Source organism: Ursus arctos, unplaced genomic scaffold (assembly GCF_023065955.2).
Source record: "Ursus arctos isolate Adak ecotype North America unplaced genomic scaffold, UrsArc2.0 scaffold_19, whole genome shotgun sequence".
Lineage (NCBI taxonomy): Eukaryota > Metazoa > Chordata > Mammalia > Carnivora > Ursidae > Ursus > Ursus arctos.
The window spans coordinates 41,712,509-41,739,556 of record NW_026622863.1 but is presented as its reverse complement, the minus strand read 5'-3'; the positions used below and the strand labels follow the sequence as shown (position 1 = coordinate 41,739,556).

Genomic DNA, 27,048 nt, shown 5'->3' with positions numbered 1-27,048 from the left:
AGCAAAAACTGATATAGCTGAAAAGAGAAAGAGACAAAACACTCTTATACCTGGGGATTCAAATACCCTACTCTCAGCAACTGATAGAACCACCAAAGAGAAAATCAGAAAGGATATAGAAGAACTACCTGAACAAGACTATCAATAATAGGATGTAATCAACATTTACAAAGCCACCCAACAATAGCAGAATACACAATGTTTTCAAGTACACAGTGAACATTCCCCAAGACAGACCTTATTCTAAGTCATGAAGCAAATCTTAAATTTAAAAGAATCAAAATCACCCAGAGTATATTCTATGATGTATAGTGAAGAATTTAAACTTGCCCAAAGAGAAATCTGGCTTTTGTCTTCATCTCCAACGAGAAAATCTCTACACACAATGTCTTTGTTTAGGACCACAGCTACCAGGCAGTCTAACAATGGGATTTATGATGTAGGCTTTGAGCCATGTGGTACCAATTCTTCTCCAGAGAGACAGAAATCTAAAGGTATGAGCTCTACCTCTTGAGAGGCTGGAAACTAAAGGCCAACCACATGGGCAGCCAACCCAGAGCCCAAAAAAAGTTTGGGGTTCCTGGGTGGCTCAGTCGATTAAGCATCTGACTCGGCTCAGGTCATGATCTCAGGGTCCTGGGATTGAGCCCTGCATCTGACTCCACACTCAGTGGGGAGTCTGCCTATCCCTCTCCCTCTGCCCCTCCCCCTGCTTGTGTTTTCTCTGTCCCTCAGCCTCAAATAAATAAAATCTTTTTTTTTAAGAAATCAAATTCATAATTAAAAGATCCCAATAAAGAAATCTCCAAGTCCACATGGTTTCACTGAAGAATTTTACCAAACATTCCCAGAATCTTACACACAGTTTCTTCCAGAAAACAGAAGAGAATACTTCTCAAAGTACTTGATGAGGCATTACTCTGATATCAAAACCAGGCAAAGGCAGCACACACAAAATAACTGCAGACCAACATCCCCCATGAACTTAGATGAAAAAAATCCTCAATTAAATTTTACCAAACTCAATAATGTATAAAAAGAATGATATACAATGACTAAGTGGGATTTATTCCAGGTATGAAAGGCGAATAATATTTAAAAATCAATGTAATCCATCATATCAACAACTAAGGAAGAAAAAAATCCCATGATCATATTAATAACCACTTATGATTAAAAAAACTCTCAGGGTGAGGGAGACAAACCATAAGAGACTCTTAAACATAAGAAAAAAACTGAGGGTTGCTGAAGGGGAGAAGGGTGGAGGGATGGGGTAACTGGGTGATGGACATTGGGAAGGGTATGTGTTTTAATGAGCACTGGGTATTATATAAGACTAATGAATCACAGCCTGTACCCCCGAAACAAATAATACATTCTATGTCAATTAATTGAATTTAAAAAAAAACAAACCTCTCAGGGCATTAGGAAGAGAAGGGAACTTCCTCAAACTCATAAAGAGCATAAAGAGCATCTACAAAAAGAACCTAGAGCTAATATACTTTATGGTAAAAGACCAAATCCTTAATGTTTTCCCTCTAAAACTGGTAAAAATGATGTCCTCTCTTACCACCCTTATTTAATGCAGCCCTGGAAGTTCTAGCTATTCCCATAAGACAAGAAAATAAAGGGCACATTTTGGAAAAAAAGGAAATAAAACTATCTATTTGCAAATGATATGACTGTCTACAAAAATGAATCTACAAGGAAATAACTGAGCTGAAAAAGGTAACAGAATACAAGATCAACATACAAAATCAATTTAATTTCTGTACATTGACAATAAGCAACAACCAAAATAAAAAGGCAATACCATTTATAAATGCTCCTGAAAAATGAAATACTTAGGTAAAAAAATTAACAAAACATGTACAGGATCTCTATGATAAAAATTACAAAATGCTAATAAAAGAAATCAAAGAAAAAATACTTGAAGAAACATGGATTGGAAGACTCAACAGAGTAAAGATGTTAACTCTCTAACTTCATCCACAGTTTAACATAATTCTATGAAAATATCAGCAAGTGTTTTTGTAGACACAGACAAGGTTATTCTAAAATTTATATGCATAGGGGTGCCTGGGTGGCTCACTTGGTTAAGCATCTGCCTTCAGCTCAGATCACGATCTCAGGGTCCTGGGATCGAGCCCCACATGGTGCTCCCTGCTCAGCAGGGAGTCTGCTTCTACCCCCCCCACCTCTGCCCCTTCGCCCACTCATGCTCGCTTGCACTCTCTCTTTCTCTCTCAAATAAATAAAATCTTTTAAAAGTAGAATAAATAAATAAATAAATAAATAAAATTTATATGCATAGGAAAGAGCACTAAGGATAGTCAAAAGAATTTTGAAAAATAACAAAGTGGGAAGAATCACTCTTTCTGTTATTAAGGCTTACTTAATCAAAGGCTTACAGAAATTAAAGTATGGTACTGGCAGAGGGTCACAAAGATCAATGGTACAAAACAGAGAAGTCAAAAATGGAGCCACACAAATGTGTCCAACTGATCTCTGACAAGGATGAAAAAGCAATTCAATGGAGAAGGGATAACGTTTTAAATAAATGGTGATGGAGCAACTGGACATTCATGGGGGGTAAAAATTAACCTTTACCTGAAGTCTCACATCTGTAAAAATGAACTCAAGATGGCCCATACACTTAAATGAAAAATGTAAAACTATAAAACTTTTTTAGAAAGAACACAGGAGAAAATCTTTAATATGTAAGACTAGGTAGAGTGTTTAGGCTTGATGTCAAATAAAAAAAAAAAAACCCTCACAATTCATAAGATTAAAAATGGATAAATTAGATTCTACCAAAATGCAAAAGACCTTGGTAAAGGATTGAAAAGAAAAATTAGAGACCTGAAGAAAATATTTGTTTAAATCACAAATCCAACAAAGGCCTATCTAGAATACATAAAGAACTTTCAAATTCAATAGTAAAACACCAAATGATCAAACTAGAAAATGGACAAAGACATGAACACACATTTCACTGAAGAGGATATACAGAAAGCAAATAAAGACATGAGAAGATATTCAACATAATTTTCTATTAAGGAAATTCAAATTAAAACCACATTGAGATATCACTACCCACATAAAATGGCTAACATGAAAAACAGATATAACACCAAATGCTGGCTAGGATTCAGTGAAACCAATCACTTCCACATTGCTGGTAGGAATATAAAACGGTAAAACCATTGTGGAAAATAGTTTGGCAGTTCCTTTCATTACATGTTTGAGTTTTACCCCAGACTTATTTTCAAGTACACACTTTTACATGAATATAAGGAACATATATTTGTGTGTGTACATATAGTTGTAATTCACATAATATATATATATATATTCTTACATTCAAGTACTATATACATGTGATAGAAAAAAAGAGCCAACTTCAAAAGGACACACACTGCAGGATTCCATTTATATAACATTCATGAAATAACATATTTATATAGATGTAGAAGAGATTAGTGGTTACCAAGGGTTAGGAATAAGGAAGAAAGAGATTTAGCAATAACAAACAGGAGGGAGCCTTATGGTGATGGTACTATTGACTATTCTGACTACCGCAGTAGTGATACAAAACTATGTGATAAAACTGCATAGAACTACACACACACATACACACACACACGAGTGTGTGTGAAACTGAAGAAGTCTGAAAAAGTTCTATGGATTGTGCCAATGTCAATTTTTCAGTATGATATCGTACTTTCGTCCACGATACTAACTTAATCTGGGGAGGATGGAGGAGGGGTACATGGGACTTCCATGTACATTTCTTTGCACCCTCCTGTGAATCTATAACTATTTCAAAATTAAAAGTTTTTTTTAAAGATTCTACTTATTTATTTGAGAGAGAGAGAAAGAGAGACAGAGAACACAGAGGAAGAGTGAGACGGTGAAGCAGATTCCCCTCTGAACAGAGAGCCCAATGCAGGGCTCAATCTTAGGACACTGAGATCATGACTGAAGGCAGATCCTTAACCAAACCAAGTGAGCCACCCAGGTGCCCCTCAAAATTAAAAGTTTTATTTTTTTTAATTTTTTATTATGTTATGTTAGTCACCATACCGTACACCCTTAGTTTTTGATGTAGTGTTCCATGATTCATTGTTTGCATATAACACCCAGTGCTTCATGCAATGTGTGCCCTCCTTAATACCCATCACCGGCCTATCCCAATCCCCCACCCCCCTCCCCTCTGAAGCCCTCAGTTTGTTTCCCAGAGTCAGACACTTTTTCAATGAAGACATACAAATGGCTAACAGACACATGAAAAAATGTTCAAAATCATTAGCCATCAAGGAAATTCAAATCAAAACCACCTTGAGATACCACCTTACGCCAGTCAAATGGCAAAAACTGACAAGGCAAGAAACAACAAATGTTGGAGAGGATGTGGAGAAAGGGGAACCCTCTTACACTGTTGGTGGGAATGCAGGCTGGTGCAGCCGCTCTGGAAAACAATGTGGAGGTCCCTCAAAAAGTTAAAAATAGAGCTACCCTATGATCCAGCAATTGCACTACTGGGTATTTACCCCAAAGATACAGATGTAGTGAAGAGAAGGGCCATATGCACCCCAATGTTCACAGCAGCATTGTCCATAATAGCTAAATTGTGGAAGGAGCCCAGATGCCCTTCAACAGACGAATGGATTAAGAAGATGTGGTCCATATATACAATGGAATATTACTCAGACATCAGAAAGAACGAATACCCACCATTTGCAGCAACATGGACGGGACTGGAGATTATGCTAAGTGAAATAAGTCAAGCAGAGAAAGACAATTATCACATGGTTTCACTCATTTATGGAAAATACGAAATAGCAGGGAGATCGGTAAGAGAAGGAAAGGAAGAATGAAGGGGGGATGAACCACAAAATTAAAAGTTTTAAAAAAGAAACCACCACACCTATGCAAAAAGAAAGGTGTGGCCAGACATCAAAAACTGATAGAAGAATGACATCTTTAAATGAAAACAAATCACTTAGGAGAGTATATATCATTTTTCCATAATTCCTTCCATATTAGTTTCTTAGGACTGATGTAACAAAGAACCACAAACTAGGTGGCTTAAAACAACAGAAATATACTCTTTCACAGTTCTGGAGCACTAATACTGATACACAGATATCATCAAAGACCTCTAATCTGTAGTATGGCCCTGTTCGTGCCTCCAGGACCCTATACTTTCCAAATGACCTCCTTCCTTCCCAATCAACCCTCTGAGATCTCTCTCTCTCTTTTTTTTAAATATTATTTATTTATTTCAGAAAGAGAGAGCAGAAGTGAGGGGCGGAGGGAGAGGGATAAGCAGACTCCCTTCTGAGCAGGGAGCCCAACGCGGGACTCGATCCCAGGACCCAGGAATCATGACCGGAGCCAAAGGCAGACGTGTAACCGACTGAGCCACCCAGGCGCCCAACCCTCTGCCATCTCTACTTCCTCAATGTAATTTTCTTTAACTTTCCCAGTTTCTAATCAATCCTAATTTTTCCTACTATGCCATTAGAACATATGGTCTTGATCTACTATTGTGACACTTAAAAAAAAGGTATTCCTATCACCTTGTAAAGCAACTCAGAATTTTTAAAAAAATTATACACTGTTGATTGTGTCCTTTGATGAAAAGACGTTTTTAAGTTTGGTGTACTCCCATTTGTCTATTTTTGCTTTGGTTACCTAACCTTGCTTGGTGTCATATCCCAGAAATCACTGCCAAATCCAAAGTCATGAATTTTTTTCCCTATGTATTATTTTAGTTTGGGTTCTTACAGTTAGTTCTTTGATCCATTTTGAGTTAATTTTTGTATATAGTGTAAGGAAAGGATCCAACTTTATTCTTTTGCATATGGATATCCAGTTTTCCCTCTACCATTTATTAAAGATACAGTCCTTTCCCCCATTGAATGGTCTTGGGACCTTTGTCTAAAATCATTTGGTCATATATCTGAGAGTTTATTTCCAGCCTTTTTATTCTATTCCATTTTTTAAAGATTTTATTTATTTATTTATTTAGAAAGAGCAGTGCAAGTGGGGGGAGGGGCAGAAGAAGAGAGAGAGAATCTCAAGCAGATGCCATGTTGAGCACAGAGCCCAATGTAGGGCTCAATCTCACGATCCTGAGATCATGACCTGAGCTGAAATCAAGAGTCAGACACTTAAGCAACTAAGTCACTCAGGCACCCCTATTCTATTCCACTGATCTATATGTCTATCTTTATGCCAGTATCACACTATTTGATTACATAGTGTTGTAATTAGCTTTGAAATCAGGTTTTCCCTAATTTATCTAAAATAACCTTACCAGCCCAACATTCTGACCAGTTGGCTTACTCCTTGAAATAGCTTCCTGCCTCCTGATCATTGCTGACTCACCTGGGCACCGTCCTCCTGCCACTTCCCTCACAACCATCCAGGGCTCCTTCCCTTGCTCTAATGAAGAGATCACAGCCGGCTTAGATATAGAAAGTCCTGGTTATAAGAAAAGAAATGGAGATGAAGTAGAAATCAAAGTACCCAAACACTATGATTCAGAATTGATAAAAAAAAATTTGATAAAAAAAATAGACTATAGCACAAAATGGGTATTAGGTAAGTCTACAGACAAAAAAAAGAAAAAAATTAAACACTCATATTCAGGTAAACTCAAGATAAAAAACAAAGCAAATAAATAGGTGATAAAATGCTATTTAAATTAGATAAGCTTTCTGTCTCTACTTCTCTATAAGGAAAAAACAGCTTCCTTAGTATGCTCATTTCAGATACTTTTCAATGTTAAATGAAAAGTTTTCAATGTTAAATGAAAAGTTCTTAGAATGTAACTCCCAAATGCAAATTGTTTAAAAGAGAGCACATTTGTTGTAGGAAATGGAATAGTGTTCATTTCAGCACTAATCAGTAAGTGCTATTTCTTGATTCAGTCCATCACTACATTAACTGGGAAAGCTAAAGAGCTTCACACCCAGGTCCCCCGTGTTGAGTTTTAATCTACACCAATGCACTTACAGGTTTAGCAGCACAGTGCAAATGAAACAAAAGATGAAGTGGGTTTTTTGACCATTAACAACTTAACAATTAATTTATTAATATTAGATAATTAAATAATTAAGCCTAAGCTTCAATGGCACAGAATTCCAATTCTATTCTTTAATCATCAAGGAAGAACATTAATTATAAGGACCAGAGGATGGGGAAAATGAAGATCCAACCTATCTAGGTGTGCTCGTTTCTATGCAAAGAAAAAATTCATCTAGTTATTTGAAAGGTAGCCCTAAAATTCATGGCAAAGTAAGAAGAAATTCCAAGAAACAGATTCTAAATTATAAGAGGCAGATAACTTTACCCAATGAAACCAGGTTGCTATAGTTCTCCAACATCACATCTTTGTACAAATCCCTCTGTGTAGAGTTCAGGCATTCCCATTCCTCCTGAGAGACATCTATAGCCACATCTTTGAACATCACCAACCCCTAAAATGACAAATAACAGTACTATTTTTGAAATTATAAGAAATATTTTTCAAAAGGAAGAAGAGGTGCTAAAAGAAAGCATGCAGGAAAGGGATAGTATATATAGTGTATAGTGAGTATATAGGCAAAGGTTGGAAGCTTGTGACATAGGTCAAAAAGGAATTTAGTGGAAATGAAGGAGAGTGCCTACATGTTCTTAAAAATTCAATTTCTGCAGACATATCCTCTTGCATAGGATGGAAAACTGTTAATCAGTCACGTAGAAGTTTAAAAAAATACGTAGAGGTTTCCAGCTAAGTTAAATAGTTAGAAATTTTTTAATCTTTCCATAATGTCTTATGAAAACCTCTATCTTCAGAAAAAGGACTTGAAGATTTTTCTTCATCATTATGATTATGTCATAAGCATTTTTACCTTTTATGCAAATTCTTTAGTAAATATCCAGTGCAGACTGTATTTTCCAAGGACAGAACAACAACTCCCATCCCATATGCTCTTCTTCAGTGTAACCTTGACATGCCCCCACACCATTGGTATAAGGTCTATGTCCTCTGCCCTTGAACCTGATCCTGGGAAAACAGTTGTGACTTACTCAACTTATAAAGTATAGCAGAAATGACTATGTGACTTTTGAAGCTGGATTATAAAAATATCTCTCCACCCAGTGAGAAAACACCTTACACCAGTTCTCATAATGTCTATTTGGAAAAGTCAAAATTGTGGAAAAGTTCAAAGATTTCTCATGTGTGATTCAATTAACCATTTTTTCCTGACAACACCATTTCCTGTGAGGACATCTCAACTGGGTGGCTGGTTTTTCTCCTACAATCCTACTCCATCCTCAATCTCATTCTGTCCCTTATTCTCATTGCTGGTGCCAGCAACTGTCCCTCCTTCTCTAAAATCTAATGTCATCATTTCATCAGACTATACATGCATTACCTCTACCTACTGCAGTGATACGCTAACATCGAGATATTCCCCCTCAGGAATTTTAGCTCCAGGCTCAGTGCCACCATCTCCAATACTACTCTTATCTTAATTCTCAGTGATTTCAAATATCTATATAAAGTATTCCATCTATTATCCTGACCTCCCAATTCCCTCACCTCCTCTCCAATGATCTTCTCTTCCACTCTAGTTCACTCTTTGTATCACTATCCTAGACCTCATCATTAATAGTAACTTCAACATCTCTAAAATATCAACTGTCTCTCTGGACACCTTTACATTGTCACTCACCACACTCATACCTCTTCTCCCCCTCATATCCAATTTAAATTCTATATTCAGCTAATCATCCAACTTCATAATGATGCCTAGTGTGAACTTCTTTTTCATACTTGCTAAGCAAAGCCTGAATCCTAGATAAATCTAACTCTCATCCTACTCTATCACTATAACTATGTAACCGAATACAACTTGAGAAAATCACCAACCTTAATGACAAGTTTTTATTTTCATATTTTATTTTCCTTTCTTAAATGGTTCAGAACAAAAAAGATAAACATTCAGATGTCTTATGCCCACCCTTGTCCTTTCCATTTTGTCTCCCAACCTCCTAACCCCTTATAGACGAGCAATTTTATGTTTCTTCTTAAGTCTTTGCAATATCTTTAAGCAAATACAAATATATATATATTATTTTACACAATTTTAACAGAAGGTAAAATACTATAATATATACACTGTTCTGTACTTGATTTTTAAATTCTAAAGTTAATGGTTTCCTTATTTTTCTATAGGTACATATCCTCCATTTTTCTATTTATCATAGTTTATTTAACCAGACATCTCAAGATGGACACTTGGTTGTTTCCAATCTTCTGCTCTAACAAACAATAGTATGCAATGAATACTTCTGTAAATATGTCATTTTGTATACCTACAGGAATATCTATGCCAGAGAGCCTCAGAAATCAGATTGCTAGGTCTAAATGGAAAACGCATTTGTAATTTTGGTAGATGCTGTCAAGTTGCCCTCCACATCAGCTGGACCATTTTGTCAGACACCAGCAATACATGAGAGTACTCATTTCCTCACAGCCAAGGCAGCAAAGCATTTTGTCAAAACATTTTGTCTTTATCAATTTAATATGATAAAGAAATTATATGTCAGAATTTTAAATGGCATTTCTTGAATTATGAGTTGAGTATTTTTCTTTTTGGGGGTTTTTATATTTCTTTTTCTGTGAAATTTCTGATCATGTCCTTCGACTCTTTTCCTACTGGGCCATTTGTCTCTTTTTAAAATTTCTTAGTCTTTATAAATTAGATGATAAGTTCAGTGTCTGTATATGAATTGTAAATACATTCCCCATTTTATCATTTCTCTTCTGACTTTGCTTACCAGTGTTTCTTGCCATGCAGAAGTTTTTTATTTTTTGTTATCAAATTTGTTAATACTTTCTCTTTTAGTTTCTAGAATTTTGAACCCTAGTTAGAAAGTCCTTCCTCACATCAAAGTTATGGAGGAATACTCCCATGTTTTAGTCTAGTAATATTATGATTGCATTTTTAAAAATCAAATCATTCAGGGGCACTTGGGTGGCTCAGTTGGTTAAGCGACTGCCTTTGCCTCAGTCATCATCCCAGGGTCCTGGGATCGAGCCTCGCATTGGGCTCCTTCCTTAGTGGGGAGCCTACTTCTCCCTCTACATGCTACTCTGCCTGCTTGTGCTCTCTCTCTCCGCCTGCCAAATAAATAAATTTCTTTCTTAAAAAAATTAAATCATTCAATTTAATTGGAGTTTATCCTATATGGTAGATGAGATACAGATTGGGCTTTATCTTTTCCAAATGGCTACCCAGCTATCCAACAGTATTTATCAATAGTCTATCTTTAACCAAGGAGGTAAAAGAATTGTATAATGGAAACTATAAGATGCTGATGAAAGAAACTGAAAAAGACACAAATAAATGAAAAGACAGTCCATGCTTAAGGAATGGAAGAATTAACACTGATAAAATATCCATACTACTCAAGGCAATCTACAGATACGATGTAATCCTTCAAGTCCCAATGGAATTTTTCACAGAAATAAAACAAACAATCCTAAAATTTGTATGAAACCATCAAAGACCTCAAATAGCCAAAGCAATCTTGAGAAAAAGGAACAAAGCTAGAGACATCACATGTTGTGATTTCAAAACACATTACAAAGTTATAGTACTCAAAACAGTATGGTACCGGCATAAAAACAGACACATAGATCAGCGAAACAGAATAGGGAGCCCACACGTGTATGATCAATTAATTTATGACAAAGGACACAAGAATATACAATGGGGAAAAGACAGTCTCTTCAATAAATGATGTTGAGAAAACTGGACAGCCACATGAATAAGAATTAAACTATACCACTATCTTACACCACACATAAAAATCAACTCAAAATGGATTAAAGACTTGAATGTAAAACCTGAAATTATAAAACTTCTAGAAGAAACCATAGGTGGTAAAGGTACTTGGCAATGGCTTTTTGGATTTGATACCAAAACAGCAAAGGCAACAAAAGCAAAAATAAACAAACGGGACTATATCCAACTAAAAATCTTCTGCACAGCAAAGAAAACCATCAACAAAATGAAAAGGGAGAAAATTTTTGTAAATCATGTATCTGATAAGGGTTTAATAATCAAAATATAAGAACTCATACAAGTCGATAGCAAAGAACCCCAAATAATCTGAATTAAAAATGGACAGAGGGAAGATGGCGGAGGAGTAGGGGACCCCTTTTTTCAGGCGTTCCCCTGAGTCGAGCTGGATATGGACCAGACCAGCCTGAATATCCACAGAATCAGGTTGAGACGCAGGAAGATACATCTGAATCTCTACAAATGAACATCTCCAGCGCTGAGTATTGAGGTACAAAGCGGGGAGCCGTGAAACCGCGCACAGATATCGGAAGATAAATGGAAGGGGGAGGGAGTCGCCGCGTTCGGGTGCCGGGAAGCGGTAGCCACCTGCACCGGGGAGCGGGCGGACTCGCGGACCGGCATCAGCGAGAGAGCAGACTAAGACCGTGAGCCGGGGAGTGCGCGCCACCAGACTTCTCACAGAACTCCAGTGTGCTCACTGGAAACAGACTAAGACCGGGAGCTCTGGAAGCGCGCGGGGGCGGCTGGCGGTGTTAGAAACTCAAAGGACAGAGACGCCACGGCCCTGGAAATGAGGGCTGGGTGGCCGGGTGTGGGCGCACATCCCAGGACGCTGCAGGGTTGAGCAGCGCCAACAGAAACAGAGTTATAGTGGCCAGAACATCAGTGGAGAACGGTCCACGATCCCTCTGTTCTGAGACAGAGGCTGAGATCTGGCCACTGCTGCTCTGACTCTCAGAAGAGGCACAGAAAACCGCCAAGGAAAGCCACCAGAGAACAAAAGCCTGGAAATACCGGCTCACAGTGTGCCCATCCCCATTCCCCCTCGCAGGGGACACGGAGACTCTCCCCAAACAGGGTTGCCTGAGTATCGGCGCGGCAGGCCCCTCCCCCAGAACACAGAAGGCAGGCTGAAAAATCAAGAAGCCCACATCCCCGGGTGCCTGGGTGGCGCAGTACTTAAGCGTCTGTCTTCGGCTCAGTAGGTGATCCCTGCGTTCCGGAATCAAGTCCCGCATCGGGCTCCTCCACTGGGAGCATGCTTCTTCCTTCCCAACTCCCCTGCTTGTGTTCCCTCTCTCGCTGGCTGTCTCTCTGTCATATAAATAAATAAAATCTTTAAAAAAAAAAAAAAGCCCACATCCCTAAGATCCCTATAAAACAAGGGCGCACGGCCTGGGTCCCGGTCAATAATTTGGGCTCTGGACAACCCCGCAACCTCTCCTCATCAGAATGACGAGAAGGAGAAATCCCCCCCAGAAAGAAAAGACAATGAGTCTGTGGCCTCTGCCACAGAACTAATGGATATGGATATAACCAAATTATCAGATATGGAATTCAGAGTAACAATGGTCAAGATAATGTGTACACTTGAAAAAAGTATTAACGAAAATATTAATGAGAATATAGACTGCCTAAGGGCGGAAATGAGAGCGAATCTGGCAGAAATTAAAAATTCTATGAGCCAAATGCAGGCAAAACTAGAGGCTCTGACGGCCAGGGTGAATGAGGCAGTAAGAACGTATCAGTGAATTGGAGGATGGGTCAGTAGAAGAAAAAGCTAAAATAGAATCTGGACTCAAAAAAATCCACACTCAGGAATGTAGGTTACGGGAGAATACTGACTCAATGACACGTTCTAACGTCAGAATCATCGGCATCCCCGAGGGGGTGGAGAAAAACAGAGGTCTAGAAGAGATATTTGAACAAATTGTAGCTGAAAACTTCCCGAATCTAGCAAAGGAAACAAACATTCGTGTCCAAGAGGCAGAGAGGACCTCTCCCAAGCTCAACCATGACAAACCTACACCACGTCACGTCATAGTGCAACTCGCAAATATTAGATCCAAGGATACGGTATTGAAAGCGGCCAGGGCAAAGAAATTTCTCACGTACCAAGGCAAAGGTATCAGAATTACGTCAGACCTGTCTACACAGACCTGGAATGAGAGAAAGGGTTGAGGGGGCATTTTTAAAGCTCTTTCAGAGAAAAACATGCAGCCAAGGATCCTTTGTCCAGCAAGGCTGTCATTCAGAATTGATGGAGAAATAAAGACCTTCCAGAATCGCCAGTCATTGACCAATTTCGTAACCACAAAACCAGCCCTACAGGAGATATTAAGGGGGGGTTCTATAAAAGTAAAAAGGCCCCAAGAGTGATACAGAACAGAAAGTCACAATCTATAGAAACAAAGACTTTACTCGCAACATGGCATCATTAAAATCATATCTCTCAATAGTCAGTCTCAATGTAAATGGCCTAAATGCTCCCATAAATGCCACAGGTTTGCAGATTGGATAAAAAGACGTGACCCATCCATTTGCTGTCTACAAGAGACTCATTTTGAACCTGAAGATACATTTAGACTGAAAGTAAAGGGATGGAATACCATCTTCCACGCCAATGGACCTCAAAAGAAAGCTCGGGTAGCAATTCTCATATCAGAGAGATTGGATTTTAAACTAAAGACTATAGTTAGAGACACAGAAGGGCACTATATCATTCTTAAAGGATGTATCCAACAAGTGGATATGACAATTATAAATATCTATGCCCCCAACAGGGGAGCAGCAAGATACACAAGCCAACTCTTAACCACAATAAAGAGACATATAGATAAAGATACACTAATAGCAGGAGACCTCAACACTCCACTATCAGCAATAGACAGATCACCTAAGCAAGAAATCAGCAAAGAAACAAGATCTTTGAATGCCATACTTGACGAGTTGGACCTCATAGATATATATAGAACACTACACCCCAGAACCAAAGAATACTCATTCTATTCTAATGCCCATGGAACATTCTCAAGAATAGACCATGTTCTGGGTCACAAAACAGGTCTCAACCGATACCAAAAGTCTGAAATTGTTCCCTGCATATTCTCAGACCACAACACTCTGAAATTGGAACTCAACCACAAGGAAAAATTTGGAAGAAACTCAAACACTTGGAGACTAAGAACCTTCCTGCTCAGGAATGATTCAATAAACCAGGAAATCAAAAGTCAATTTAAACAATTTATGAAGACCAACGAGAATGAAAACACAATGGTCCAAAACCTATGCGATACTGCAAAGGCAGTCCTAAGGGGAAAATACATAGCCATCCAAGCCTCACTCAAAAGAATAGAAAAATCTAAAATGCAGTTTTTATATTCTCACCTCAAGAAGCTGGAACAGCAACAGAGGGACAGGCCTAATCCACTCACGAGGAAGCAGCTGACCAAGATTAGAGCAGAAATCACTGAATTAGAAACCAGGAGTACAGAAGAGCAGATCAACAGAACTAGAACTAGCTGGTTCTTTGAGAGAATCAATAAAACTGACAGACCGCTGGCAAGACATATCCAAAAGAATAGACAAAGGACACAAATTAATAAAATTATGAATGAAAAGGGAGAGGTATGGGGGGCAACTGGGTGGCACAGCGGTTAAGCGTCTGCCTTCGGCTCAGGGTGTGATCCCGGCGTTATGGGATTGAGCCCCACATCAGGCTCCTCTGCTGGGAGCCTGCTTCTTCCTCTCCCACTCCCCCTGCTTGTGTTCCCTCTCTCGCTGGCTGTCTCTACTCTGTCAAATAAATAAATAAAATCTTTAAAAAAAAAAAAAAAAAGAAAGAAAAGGGAGAGGTAACAACCAAGAATAATGAAATTGGAAGGATTATTAGAATCTTTTACCAACAGCTATATGCCAATAAACTAAGCAGTCTGGAAGAGATGGAGGCCTTGCTGGAAACCTATAAACTACCAAGACTGAAACAGGAAGAAATTGATTTTTTAAACAGGCCAATTAATTATGAAGAGATTGAGGCAGTGATAAACAACCTTCCAAATAACAAAACTCCAGGCCCAGATGGTTTTCCTGGGGAATTCCTCCAAACATTCAAAGAAGAAATAATACATATTCTCCTAAAGCTATTTCAAAATTAAGAAACAGAAGGAAACTACCAAACTCATTCTATGAGGCCAATATTACCTTGATCCCCAAACCAGGCAAAGACCCCCTCAAAAAGAAGAATTACAGACCGATTTCCCTAATGAATATGGGCGCCAAAATCCTCAACAAGATCCTGGCTAATAGAATCCAACAGTACATTAAAAGAATTATCCATCATGACCAAGTGGGATTCATCCCTGGGATGCAAGGGTGGTTCAACATTCGCAAATCGATCAGTGTGATACATCATATCAACAAGAAAAGACTCAGGAACCATATGATCCTCTCAATTGATGCCGAAAAAGCATTTGACAAAATACAGCATCCTTTCCTGATTAAAACCCTTCAGAGTGTAGGAATAGAAGGTACATTTCTCAATCTCATAAAAGCCATCTATGAAAAGCCTACTGCAAATATTATTCTCAATGGGGAAAAGCTGGAAGCCTTTCCCTTAAGATCAGGAACACGACAAGGATGCCCACTCTCGCCACTATTATTCAACATAGTACTAGAAGTCCTTGCAACAGCAATCAGACAACAAAAAGGGATCAAAGGTATTCAAATCGGCAAAGAAGAAGTCAAAATGTCTCTCTTCGCAGATGACATGATACTCTATATGGAAAACCCAAAAGAAGCCACTCCCAAACTATTAGAAGTTATAGAGCAATTCAGTAACGTGGCGGGATACAAAATCAATGCTCAGAAATCAGTTGCATTTCTGTACACGAATAACGAGAACAAAGAAAGAGAAATTAGGGAATCCATCCCATTTACAATAGCACCAAAAACCATACGTTACCTTGGAATTAACTTAACCAGAGACGTAAAGGACCTTTATTCTAGAAACTATAAATCACTCTTAAAAGACATTGAGGAAGACATAAAAAGATGGAAAGATATTCCATGCTCATGGATCGGAAGAATTAACATAGTTAAAATGTCCATGCTACCCAGAGCAATCTACACGTTCAATGCTATCCCGATCAAAATACCGAGGACATTTTTCAAAGAACTGGAACAAACAGTCCTTAAATTTGTATGGAACCAGAAAAGGCCCCGAATCTCCAAGGAACTGTTGAAAAGGAAAAACAAAGCTGGGGGCATCACAATGCCGGACTTCGAGCTGTACTACAAAGCTGTGATCACAAAGACAGCATGGTACTGGCACAAAAACAGACACATAGACCAATGGAACAGAATAGAGAGCCCAGAAATGGACCCTCGGCTCTTTGGGCAACTAATATTTGATAAAGCAGGAAAAAACATCCGGTGGGAAAAAGACAGTCTCTTCAATAAATGGTGCTGGGAAAATTGGACAGCTACGTGCAAAAGAATGAAACTTGACCACTCTCTCACACCATACACAAAAATAAACTCCAAATGGATGAAAGACCTCGATGTGAGACAGGAATCCATCAAAATTCTAGAGGAGAACATAGGCAGCAACCTCTACGACATCGGCCAAAGCAACCTTTTTCATGATACATCCCCAAAGGCAAGAGAAACAAAAGATAAAATGAATTTATGGGACTTCATCAAGATTAAAAGTTTCTGCACAGCCAAGGAAACAGTCAGAAAAACTAAGAGGCAGCCCACGGAATGGGAGAATATATTTGTAAATGACACTACAGATAAAGGACTGGTATCCAAGATCTACAAAGAACTTCTCAAACTCAATACACGAGAAACAAATAAATCAAAAAATGGGCAGAAGAAATGAACAGACACTTTTCCAATGAAGACATACAAATGGCTAACAGACACATGAAAAAATGTTCAAAATCATTAGCCATCAAGGAAATTCAAATCAAAACCACACTGAGATACCACCTTACGCCAGTTAGAATGGCAAAAATAGACAAGGCAAGAAACAACAATTGTTGGAGAGGATGTGGAGAAAGGGGATCCCTCCTACATTGTTGGTGGGAACGCAAGTTGGTACAGCCACTCTGGAAAACAGTATGGAGGTCCCTTAAAAAGTTAAAAATTGAGCTACCCTATGATCCAGCCATTGCACTACTGGGTGTTTACCCCAAAGATACAGACGTAGTAAAGAGAAGAGCCATATGCACACCAATGTTCATAGCAGCAATGTCCACAATAGCTAAATCGTGGAAGGAGCCGAGATGCCCTTCAACAGATGACTGGATTAAGAAGTTGTGGTCCATATATACAATGGAATATTACTCAGCTATCAGAAAGAACGAGTTCTCAACATTTGCTACAACATGGACAGCACTGGAGGAGATAATGCTAAGTGAAATAAGTCAAGCAGAGAAAGACAACTATCATATGATTTCTCTCATCTATGGAACATAAGAACTAGAATGATCAGTAGGGGAAGAAAGGGATAAAGAAAGGGGGGGTAATCAGAAGGGGGAATGAAACATGAGAGACTATGGACTATGAGAAACAAACTGAGGGCTACAGAGTGGAGGGGGGTGGGGGAACGGGATAGGCCGGTGATGGGTAGTAAGGAGGGCACGTATTGCATGGTGCACTGGGTGTTATATACAACTAATGAATCATCGAGCCTTACATCGGAAACCGGGGATGTACTATATGGTGACTAACATAATATAATAAAAAATCAATAAAAAAAAAAAAAAAAGAAAGTAGGGGTAATCAGAAGGGGGAATGAAGCATGAGAGACTATGGACTCTGAGAAACAAACAGGGCTTCAGAGGGGAGGGGGGTGGGGGAATGGGATGGAGTAGTGATGGGTAGTGAGGAGGGCACGTTTTGCATGGTGCACTGGGTGTTATACGCAACTAACAAAGCATGAAGCTTTACAACGGAAACCAGGGATGTACTGTACGGTGACTAACATAATATAATAAGAAAACATTAAAAACAAAAATGGGCAGAGGATTTGAATAGACCTTTCTTCAATGACAGCATAAAAATGGCTAACATGAAAATGTGTTCAAAATCACTGATTATCAGGGAAATGCAAATCAAAACCATAATGAGATACTGCCTCACACCTGTCAGAATGGCTATTATAAAAAAACACAAGACATGACAAGTGTTGGCTAGGATGTAGAGAAAAAGGAATACTTGTACACTGGTGAGAATCTACTACAGAATTGGTGAGCCTACTACAGAAAAGAGTATGAAGATTCCTCAAAAAAATTAAAACCAGAACTACCATACGATGCAGCAATTCCACTTCTATGTATTTATCCAGAAGAAGTGAAACTATCTACTTGGAAAGATACAGGGACCTCCATGTTCACTGCAGCATTATTTATAATTGGCAACATATAGAAACAACCTAAGTGTCTTCCAATGGATAAATGGATACAGAAAATGTGATACACACACACATATACATAAGCATGTTATTCAGCCATTAAAAAAAAGAGGGGCAACTGGGTGGCTCAGTTGGTTAAGTGTCCAACTCTTAATCCCAGCTCAGATCTTGATCTCAATGTTCTGAGTTCAAGCTCCACACTGGGAGCCACACTGGGTGTAGATCCCACATTAAAAAAGAGGGGGGCGCTTGGGTGGCTCAGTCAGTTAAGCATCTGACTTCAGCTCAGGTCATGATCTCAGGTCTTGGGATCAAGCCCTGTGTCAGGCTCCCCACTCAGCAGGGAGTCTGCTTGTCCCTCTCCCTCTGCCCCTCCTCTTGCTCATGCTCTCTCTCAAATAAATAAAAATAAATAAAATTTAAAAAAAAAAAAGGAAATCTTACCATTTCCAACAACTTGGATGGACCTTGATGGCATTATAATAGGTGAAATAAGTCAGACAGAGAAAGATGAGTACCACTTATATGTGAAATCTAAAAACAGAAAACAAAAATCAAACTCATAGATACAGAGAACAGATTGGTGGTTGTCAGAGGTGGTGGGGGGCTGGTGAAGTGGGTGAAGCTGGTCAAAAGGTATAGACTTCCAGTTATAAAATTAATAAGCCCTGGGGATATTATGTACAACATGGTGACTATAGCTATTAACACTGTATTGTATATTTGAAAGTTGCTAAAGGACTAGATCCGAAAAGTTTTCATCATAAGAAAAAAAAAAACTTGTGGGGCGCCTGGGTGGCACAGCGGTTAAGCGTCTGCCTTCGGCTCAGGGCGTGATCCCGGCATTATGGGATCGAGCCCCACATCAGGCTCCTCCGCTGGGAGCCTGCTTCTTCCTCTCCCACTCCCCCTGCTTGTGTTCCCTCTCTCACTGGCTGTCTCTCTCTCTCTGTCAAATAAATAAAATCTTTAAAAAAAAAAAAAAGAAAAGAAAAAAACTTGTAACTATGTGTGGTAACAGATATTAACTAGACTTACTGTGCTGATCATTTTGTTACATATACATATACCAAACCACTATGTTGTGCACCCAAAACTAACGTAACGTTACATGCCAATTGTACCTCAATAAAAAGTCTATCTTTAGCCTGCTGTTTTAATATATCACTTTTATCGATATTAAATTACCATATGCAGGTATATTTCTAAATTTTTCTATTCTGTTCCCTTGATCTATTAATACAATAGTACCATGATGTTTTAAATACCATGCTTTATATTATGTATAATTATATGAATTATCTGGTAGAGCTAAGTTCTTCTAAGAGGGGATTAACAAGATCCAGAGTCAGTCAACAATATATAATATACAATGTTGAGTATACAATAAAAAATTATTAGAAATGATTACTAGTAAGAGATTACTAGAAATGCAAAAAAAAAAAGAAGAAAATATGACCCATACTCGAGAAAATCACTTAATAGAAACACCAATAATAATTCAGATGTTGAAATTAGCAAACAAAGTTTAGAGAAATTTAGGTACTTTAAAAAAGAACCAAAAGCAAATCCTGATATCAAGAAATAAAAAATTCACTGAAAGGATCTATAGCAGATTAAACACAAGAGAAGAAAAGATCAAGTAAACTTCAGGACAAGTCTACTGGAATCACCCGCTGAGGGTCCAGAGAGAAAAAAAGACTGGGGGAAAAAAAAAGTAATCAGAGCCATAATAATCTATGAAACACTATCAGTCCAACATACACGTAATTGGAGATTCAGAAGAGAAAAACAAAGCAAAAAAAAAAAAAATCCTTAGAACCAATGGGCAAAATATTTTCCAAATCATTTTTAAAAAAGCAACCCATAGATTCAAAAAGCTCAATGAATCCCAAGTAACATAAAAACAAAGAATGCTAGGGTTGTCTGGCTAGCTCAGTTGGAAAAACATGGGACTCTTGATCTCAGAGTTGTGAGTTTGAACCCCACATTGGGTGCAGAGATTACTTAAATAAACTTAAAAAGCAAACAAACAAAGAATATTATACCTATGACCATTATAATCAACCTGCTGAACACCAAGGATAGGGAAAAAAAAACAAAACTTAAAAGCAACAGACTCCCTTCCCTACAAAAGACACATTATTCAGAGGGGAACAACAACAGGAATCAAAGACTAATTTCCATTAATAACAATGGAGGCAAAAGAACAAAACAGTATCTTTAAAATGCTGAAAGAAAGCTGTCAACCTATAATTCTATATCCAACTAAAATCTTTCAGAATGATGGGGAAATAAAGCTTTGGTGTTGTTGTTTTTTTTTAAATTGTTTTTCAAGAGAAATGAAAACTGAGAGGATTCTTCACCAAAAGACCTGTGCTATAAAAAATGTTAAAGCAAGTTCTCCAGGGGGACAAAAATTGATACTAGGTAAAAACTTCTATCCACAGAGGAATGAAGAGTACTATAAAAAATAAATTTGGGGGTAAAAAGAAAAGATATCATTTTCATTTCATAATTTCTTTAAAAGATAACTGACCATTTAAAGAAGAGAAAGCTTTGTGGTTTTAATGCATTTCGAAATAAAATATATGAGAACAATAGAAAAAAAAGATGTGAAGGGAAAATGGAAGTATCTAGTCATAAGATTTTTGCAGTATTTGTGAAGTTGTATAATTACTGTAAGACTGTAATAAAGTCTTTTCAAAAGCATATTGGAAACCTTAGAACAACCTCTAAAACAATAAAAAAGTAAAAACAGTATAGCTAATAATCCTATAATGGACATAAATGGAGTTCTAAAAGGTAGTGGAGATACATGGAATACTAAACAAAGATACAACTTGTCCAAGAGAAGGCAGAAAAATAGGGGGGAAAAAGGAAAAATAGATGACAAGATAATAGATTAAAACCTAATAATTACATTCAATTTAAACAGTTCATGGAGAAGTCAACAAACTTTTTCTGGAAAGGTTCAGATAGTGAATACCTTAGGCTCTATGAGTCACATATAGTCCCTATCACATATTCTTCTTTATTATTTATAACCCTTCAGAAATGCAAAACCATTCTTAGCTTGAGGCTACAGGCTAGATTTGGCCAGCATACCACAGATTGCTAACTCCTGGTCTAGATAATCGAAGGTGGAGATTATCAGACTGCATAAAAAAGCAGGATCAAACTATATGCTGTTATAGGAGATACACTTAAAATAAGTTAAAATAAAAGGATGGAAAAAGATATGCCATGAAATAACAATAAAAGAAAGCTAAAGCAGTTATATTAATAAACAGAATGCAAGAAAAAGAATATTATCAAAAGGAACATTTCATAATAAAGGGATTAATTCATCAAGAAGATATAGGAATCTTGGGACACCTGGCTGGCTCAGTCAGAAGAGTGTGCAACTCATGATCTCAGGGTTGTGAGCTCGAACCCCCATTGGGTATAGAGATCACTTAAAAATAAATAAATAAATAAATAAACTTAAAAAAAAAAAGGACATAGTAATCCTAAATATGCATGCACCTACTAACAGAATTTCAAAACATAAAGCAAAACTGACAGAATTGTAACAGACAAATAAACAGCTGTATGTGTAGGTTTCAACAGTCCTCTCCCAGTAATTGATAGACCAAGTGACCAAAAATCAGAAAAGATATATAAGAGTTGAGTACTAATACAAAACACTTGACCTAACTGATAAACACTCTATCCAACAATAGTATAACACCGCTTTTTTTTTTCCCCCCAAATGCACACTGAGCATTCACCAAAACAGTCCACATTTTGGGCCATAAAACAAGTCTCAATAAATTTAAAAGGACTGATATCACAGAGTATGTTCTCTGACCACAACAGAATTATGAATTAAATAAATTAAAAATGAATTCTCAGAAAAATCTGAAAAAGTGCCCCCAAATTTGTAAGTTAAAGAACACTCTTCTAAGTAGCCCATGGGTAAAAGAAAAAAGGGAATTTTTTTTTTTTTTTAAGATTTTATTTATTCGACAGAGATAGAGACAGCCAGAGAGAGAGGGAACACAAGCAGGGGGAGTGGGAGAGGAAGAAGCAGGCTCATAGCGGAGGAGCCTGATGTGGGGCTCGATCCCATAACGCCGGGATCATGCCCTGAGCCGAAGGCAGACGCTTAACCACTGTGCCACCCAGGCGCCCCGAAAAAAGGGAATTTTGAACTCAAAAAAGAGGAGAAAATTAACCCTAAAGTATGCAGGAAAAAGGAAAGAATTAGATCAATAATCAATGAAATAGCAATCAAGACAAGGGCAAACTGGAAAGAAAAATCAAAACTAAAAGCTGATTTTTGAAAAGATCAATAAAATTAATAAACTGCTAATATACTCAACAAGAAAAAAAGACAAATTATTAACATCAGGAATTAAGAGAGGGGCATTACTATAGATCTGACAGGCATTGAAAGGATAATAAGGGAATATTATAAACAACTTTACACTAATAAATTTGACATCTAAATGGAAATAAATGAATTTCTTGAAAGACACGAATTACTCAACTAATTCAAGAAGAAATAAAACTGGGGCATGTGGGTGGCTCAGTTGGTTGAGCGTCTGCCTTCAGCTGGGGTCATGGTCCTGGGGTCCTGGGATGGAGCCCCGCATGAGGCTCCCTGCTCATCAGGGAGTCTACTTCTCCCTCTGCCCCTCACTTGTGCTCTCTCCCTCTCTCACGAATAAATAAATAAATAAATAAATAAATAAATAAATAAATAAATAAATAAATAAAATCTTAAAAAAAAAAAAGAAATAAAACCCCCAAAACCCTATATCAATTAAAGAAATTAAAGTCTCCCCATGAAGAAAACTTCAAATTCAGATGGTGTATTCACTTTCTACTGTTGCTATAACAAATATAGTAGCTTAAAACAACAAATTTATTAACTCAGTTCTGTATGTTAGAAGTCCAACAAGGGTTTCACTAGACTAAATCCAGGTGTCAGCAGAGCTGTGTACCTTTCTGGTGGCTTTAGTAAAGAGTCTATTTCCTTGCCTTCTCTTTGCCTCGTCTAGCCTCTAGAGGCCACTTACATGGATCATGGCCTCTTTCCCCCATCTTCAAAGCCAGTAACATTGCATTTCTCTAATATACACATTACATTCTCACATCTCCCTCTGATCCTGATTCTTCAGATAATCAAAAATAATCTCCCTATTTAAAAATCATTAATTTAATAACACCTGTAAATTCCTTCTTGCCACATAAGGTACCATATTCACAGCTTCCAGGATTAGCACATAGACATCTCTAGGGGTCATTATTCTGCTTACCACAGATGCCTTTGTTGTTGAATTCTATCAGACAATTGAGGAAGAAATAATACAATTCAATAAATTCTTCCAGAAAATAGAAGAGGATACATTTCCTGACTTACTTGATAAATTAAGGTGTAACAAAGACATTTTCATGGGGCGCCTGGGTGGCACAGCAGTTAAGCATCTGCCTTCGGCTCAGGGCGTGATCCCGGCATTATGGGATCGAGCCCCACATCAGGCTCCTCCGCTATGAGCCTGCTTCTTCCTCTCCCACTCCCCCTGCTTGTGTTCCCTCTCTCTCTGGCTGTCTCTATCTCTGTCGAATAAATAAAATCTTTAAAAAAAAAACAAAAAACAAAGACATTTTCACGTAAAGAGAGCTGAGACTACTTATGATCAAAAGACACAAACTATAGGAAATGCTGAAGGAAGATATTCAAGCTAAAAAGAAATGACACCAAACAGAAATTCAGATCTTAAGAGCAATTAAAATGGTATATATGTAGATAAATAAGATACATTTGCAAATAATCCAATAAAGTACTTTTTCAAGATTCTTTTTAATTCCTTTGTTTCTATGGATTTTCCCCTTTTTAAATTTTTATATTGCACTTTCTCTTTCTTTCCTAATTTGCGATTTGTCTTATTATTTTATTAATGATAAGCTGTTCCTGTTTTCTAACACATACAATTTTTATCTTTATAAAATTCCTTCCATATTTCCTTCTGCTTCCTTTCAACTTATATATTTTCATTATTTTTGTTAGAAGCATTAAAGCTGTAACTTTGCCCTTAGAGCCTTACTTTAATTAAATCCCATGGGTTCCAAAATGTAGTGCTATCACAGAGTACCAGAAATTCTTTACTTTTAGATTATATTTCTTCCTTTACCCAGGAGTTATTGAGACAGATTTTACAAATTGTTGGTAAGAGTATCTTTACTTTTATGGTTTTGTTATTAAATCCTAGCTGAATTTCACTGTGTTCAGAGAACATGGTTTATCATTTCTACCTACTTGGACTTTATTGTGGCCTAATATTTTGTTATTTTTCCTGATTGATCTATGGACACTTAAAAAGAATGTATATTCATTATTACTAGGATACAGAATTCCATATCTACTAATTAGGTAGATTTGATGGGAGTGTTTCATCCTTACTAAATTTGTCCACTTGACTTGACTTTGAAAGGATTAGTGTCCTCTACTACTTTTTTCTTTTATGTGCTTTCCTATTTGCTCAAGGAAATGTGATGCTATATATGTGATGCATGTGTATTTATAACTATGTTATTCTGTTTTGAAATGTATACCTTAGAATTATATGGCATCCTTCTTTGCCATGTTTAATAGTGTGAGATGGCCTGAATTTCTGTGTTTTTAGTTTCTATTTGTCTGGTATAATTTATCCATCCTTTCATTAAACTTTCTGAGTCACTTAAGTGTCTCAGAGTCTCTTAAGTGCAGAGAATAGAGTTTTTCTTTGAGACTCAATCTAAAAGCCTTTTTCTGAGTTAAAATTCATACACATTTATTGATAGGACATATATTTGGTTTTTGCTCTTAGTTTTATCTTGTAATTGTTTTGTTCATTTGTTCACACATATGTGTATATATATCTGTGTACCTTAAAACTTAAGTCTGGTATTATATAAATGTATTTTTTTCTCTCTTACTACAAGTTAAGTTCCACAAGGGATGATTTGTACATGTGTTATTTTTTCCCCCACCAATTTATTCGTAGTTACCTAGAAGAGTGCCTGTCACATAGTAGGTACTCAATAAATATTTGTTAAATCACCTCATCAAATCAAAGTTCTAACAAGAGAGACATCAACAGTTCCTTCAAAAGAATACTATTTCTGTTCTCTCCTTCTCCTGGCAGAGTCTGAGCATATGGGAAATGAAAAATGATTAACTGAATGATTGTAAGAACACTGGTTAGAAAGGAGAGGAGCAAAAAGGAAGACCTTCAAGTTTTGAAACCAACACTACTCACTAGTAAGTTATTGTATGATATTCAGTCAGGCAACAGTATCAGGATAAAGAATGCAAATATTCATATGACTATAGAAAAAAAGGACATCAATTAGGAACAAAAAAAATATCAACTTACATGGGCCATGGTTTTTTTAAAAATTCAAAGTATTAGTCCTCTTCTTAGTTCCACTTTAGGAGAAACTCACAGTCCAAAGAAAACACTGCTGGATGAGAGGGGTTTAAAAAAAAGACATGAGATGATCTTGCTTCTTAGCTCCCAGAGTGCTAATATAGAATGACATTTTTCTTCCCCCTTCATGTCTCCTATGCCCAGTCCCCATTCACACATATATAAAAGATTCGAGGGAAATCGGACAAATCCCAATCTTACTCAAAACAAGAAGGGAAGCCAAGTATAGGAGGATGGATTCAGAAAGAAAGACTGGGCCCAGGCTTTTTAGCAGGAAAGATTTAGAGAGGCAGACCAGTGTCCCAACCCTATGATAAAAGGGACCCAACCAACCTGTTCAGACCTATTCTGACAAGATCGTCACTGAATTAAGAGGAAAAAGAAAAGGAAATGGACATTACAAAAAGATTAGAGAAATAGAAAACGACCCAAAAGCCCTAATGCATGACTCACAGGAATTTCAAAAATAGAGACTGATGGAACACAGACGAAAAAGAGGAAATAAATAGAACAAAAACGTCCAGACTAGGGGCGCCTGGGTGGCACCGTCAGTTAAGCAATAGACTCTTGATTTCAGCTCAAGTCATGAGATCCAGACTGTGTTGGGCTTTGCGCCTCGCCTGGAGCCTGCTGAAGATTCTCTCTCTCTCCCTCTCCCGCTGGCCCCCCCCCAACCTCTGCACACACATGCACATGAGCCCTATCAGTAAAAAATAAATAAATAAAAATTTAAAAATTCCAGACCAAAATAAATACTTGAGACTTTATTTTGCAGTACTGGTGAGAACTAAAAAAGCACACCTGGAAACATCCTGGAAAATCTTATGAAATTTATTCCTGAATACAGACAAAAGACCTAAATACCCTGCAATAAAGAATTACAAAACAACGTGTATTGTGGTCTAACCTTTCGGGGAAAAATACATACATACATATGTAAGCATATATGTATGCATATAAGAAGGGTGAAAGTATTTGTAATAAAATGTTCAAAGTGGGGGCACCTGGGTGGCTCACACAGTTGGTTATTCATCTCACTCTTGGTTTCGGCTCAGCTCATGATCTCAGTGGGATCAAGCCCTGTGTGGGGCGGCTTGTCCCTCTACCTCTGCTCCTCTCCCTGCTCATGTGGTCCCTTTCTCTCAAATAAATAAATAAATAAATAAAATCGTTTTTAAAAAATGTTTAGAGTGGTTGAAGAATTATAGATAATTTTTACTTTAAATGAAGAAATATAACAAAGGAATTTTAGAAGTTTATATGAACATTCCAGGTAAGTAGCAGCACCTAATCATCTTAG

At 37.5% G+C, this 27,048-nt stretch overlaps 1 protein-coding gene across 11 annotated transcripts in view; it reads right to left on the bottom strand.

Annotated features, from left to right (window-relative positions):
• ZNF461 (zinc finger protein 461) overlaps positions 1-27,048 on the bottom strand; it is a 74,571-nt gene that overhangs the window by 24,254 nt on the left and 23,269 nt on the right. For 3 of the 11 annotated variants that reach the window (XM_057314725.1, XM_057314723.1, XM_057314724.1), the window contains 3 exons: positions 25,695-25,782; positions 7,364-7,490; positions 6,397-6,492 (listed from right to left, as the gene is read on the bottom strand). In XM_057314725.1, the coding sequence (XP_057170708.1) occupies positions 6,397-6,492; positions 7,364-7,490; positions 25,695-25,703 (232 nt within the window). In that variant the 5' untranslated portion in view covers positions 25,704-25,782. Of the gene's footprint in view, positions 1-6,396; positions 6,493-7,363; positions 7,512-7,904; positions 8,060-18,732; positions 18,823-25,694; positions 25,783-27,048 lie in introns of those variants that run through there. The other 8 variants (XM_057314722.1, XM_026484406.4, XM_057314727.1 and 5 more) reach the window with 7 other exon arrangements.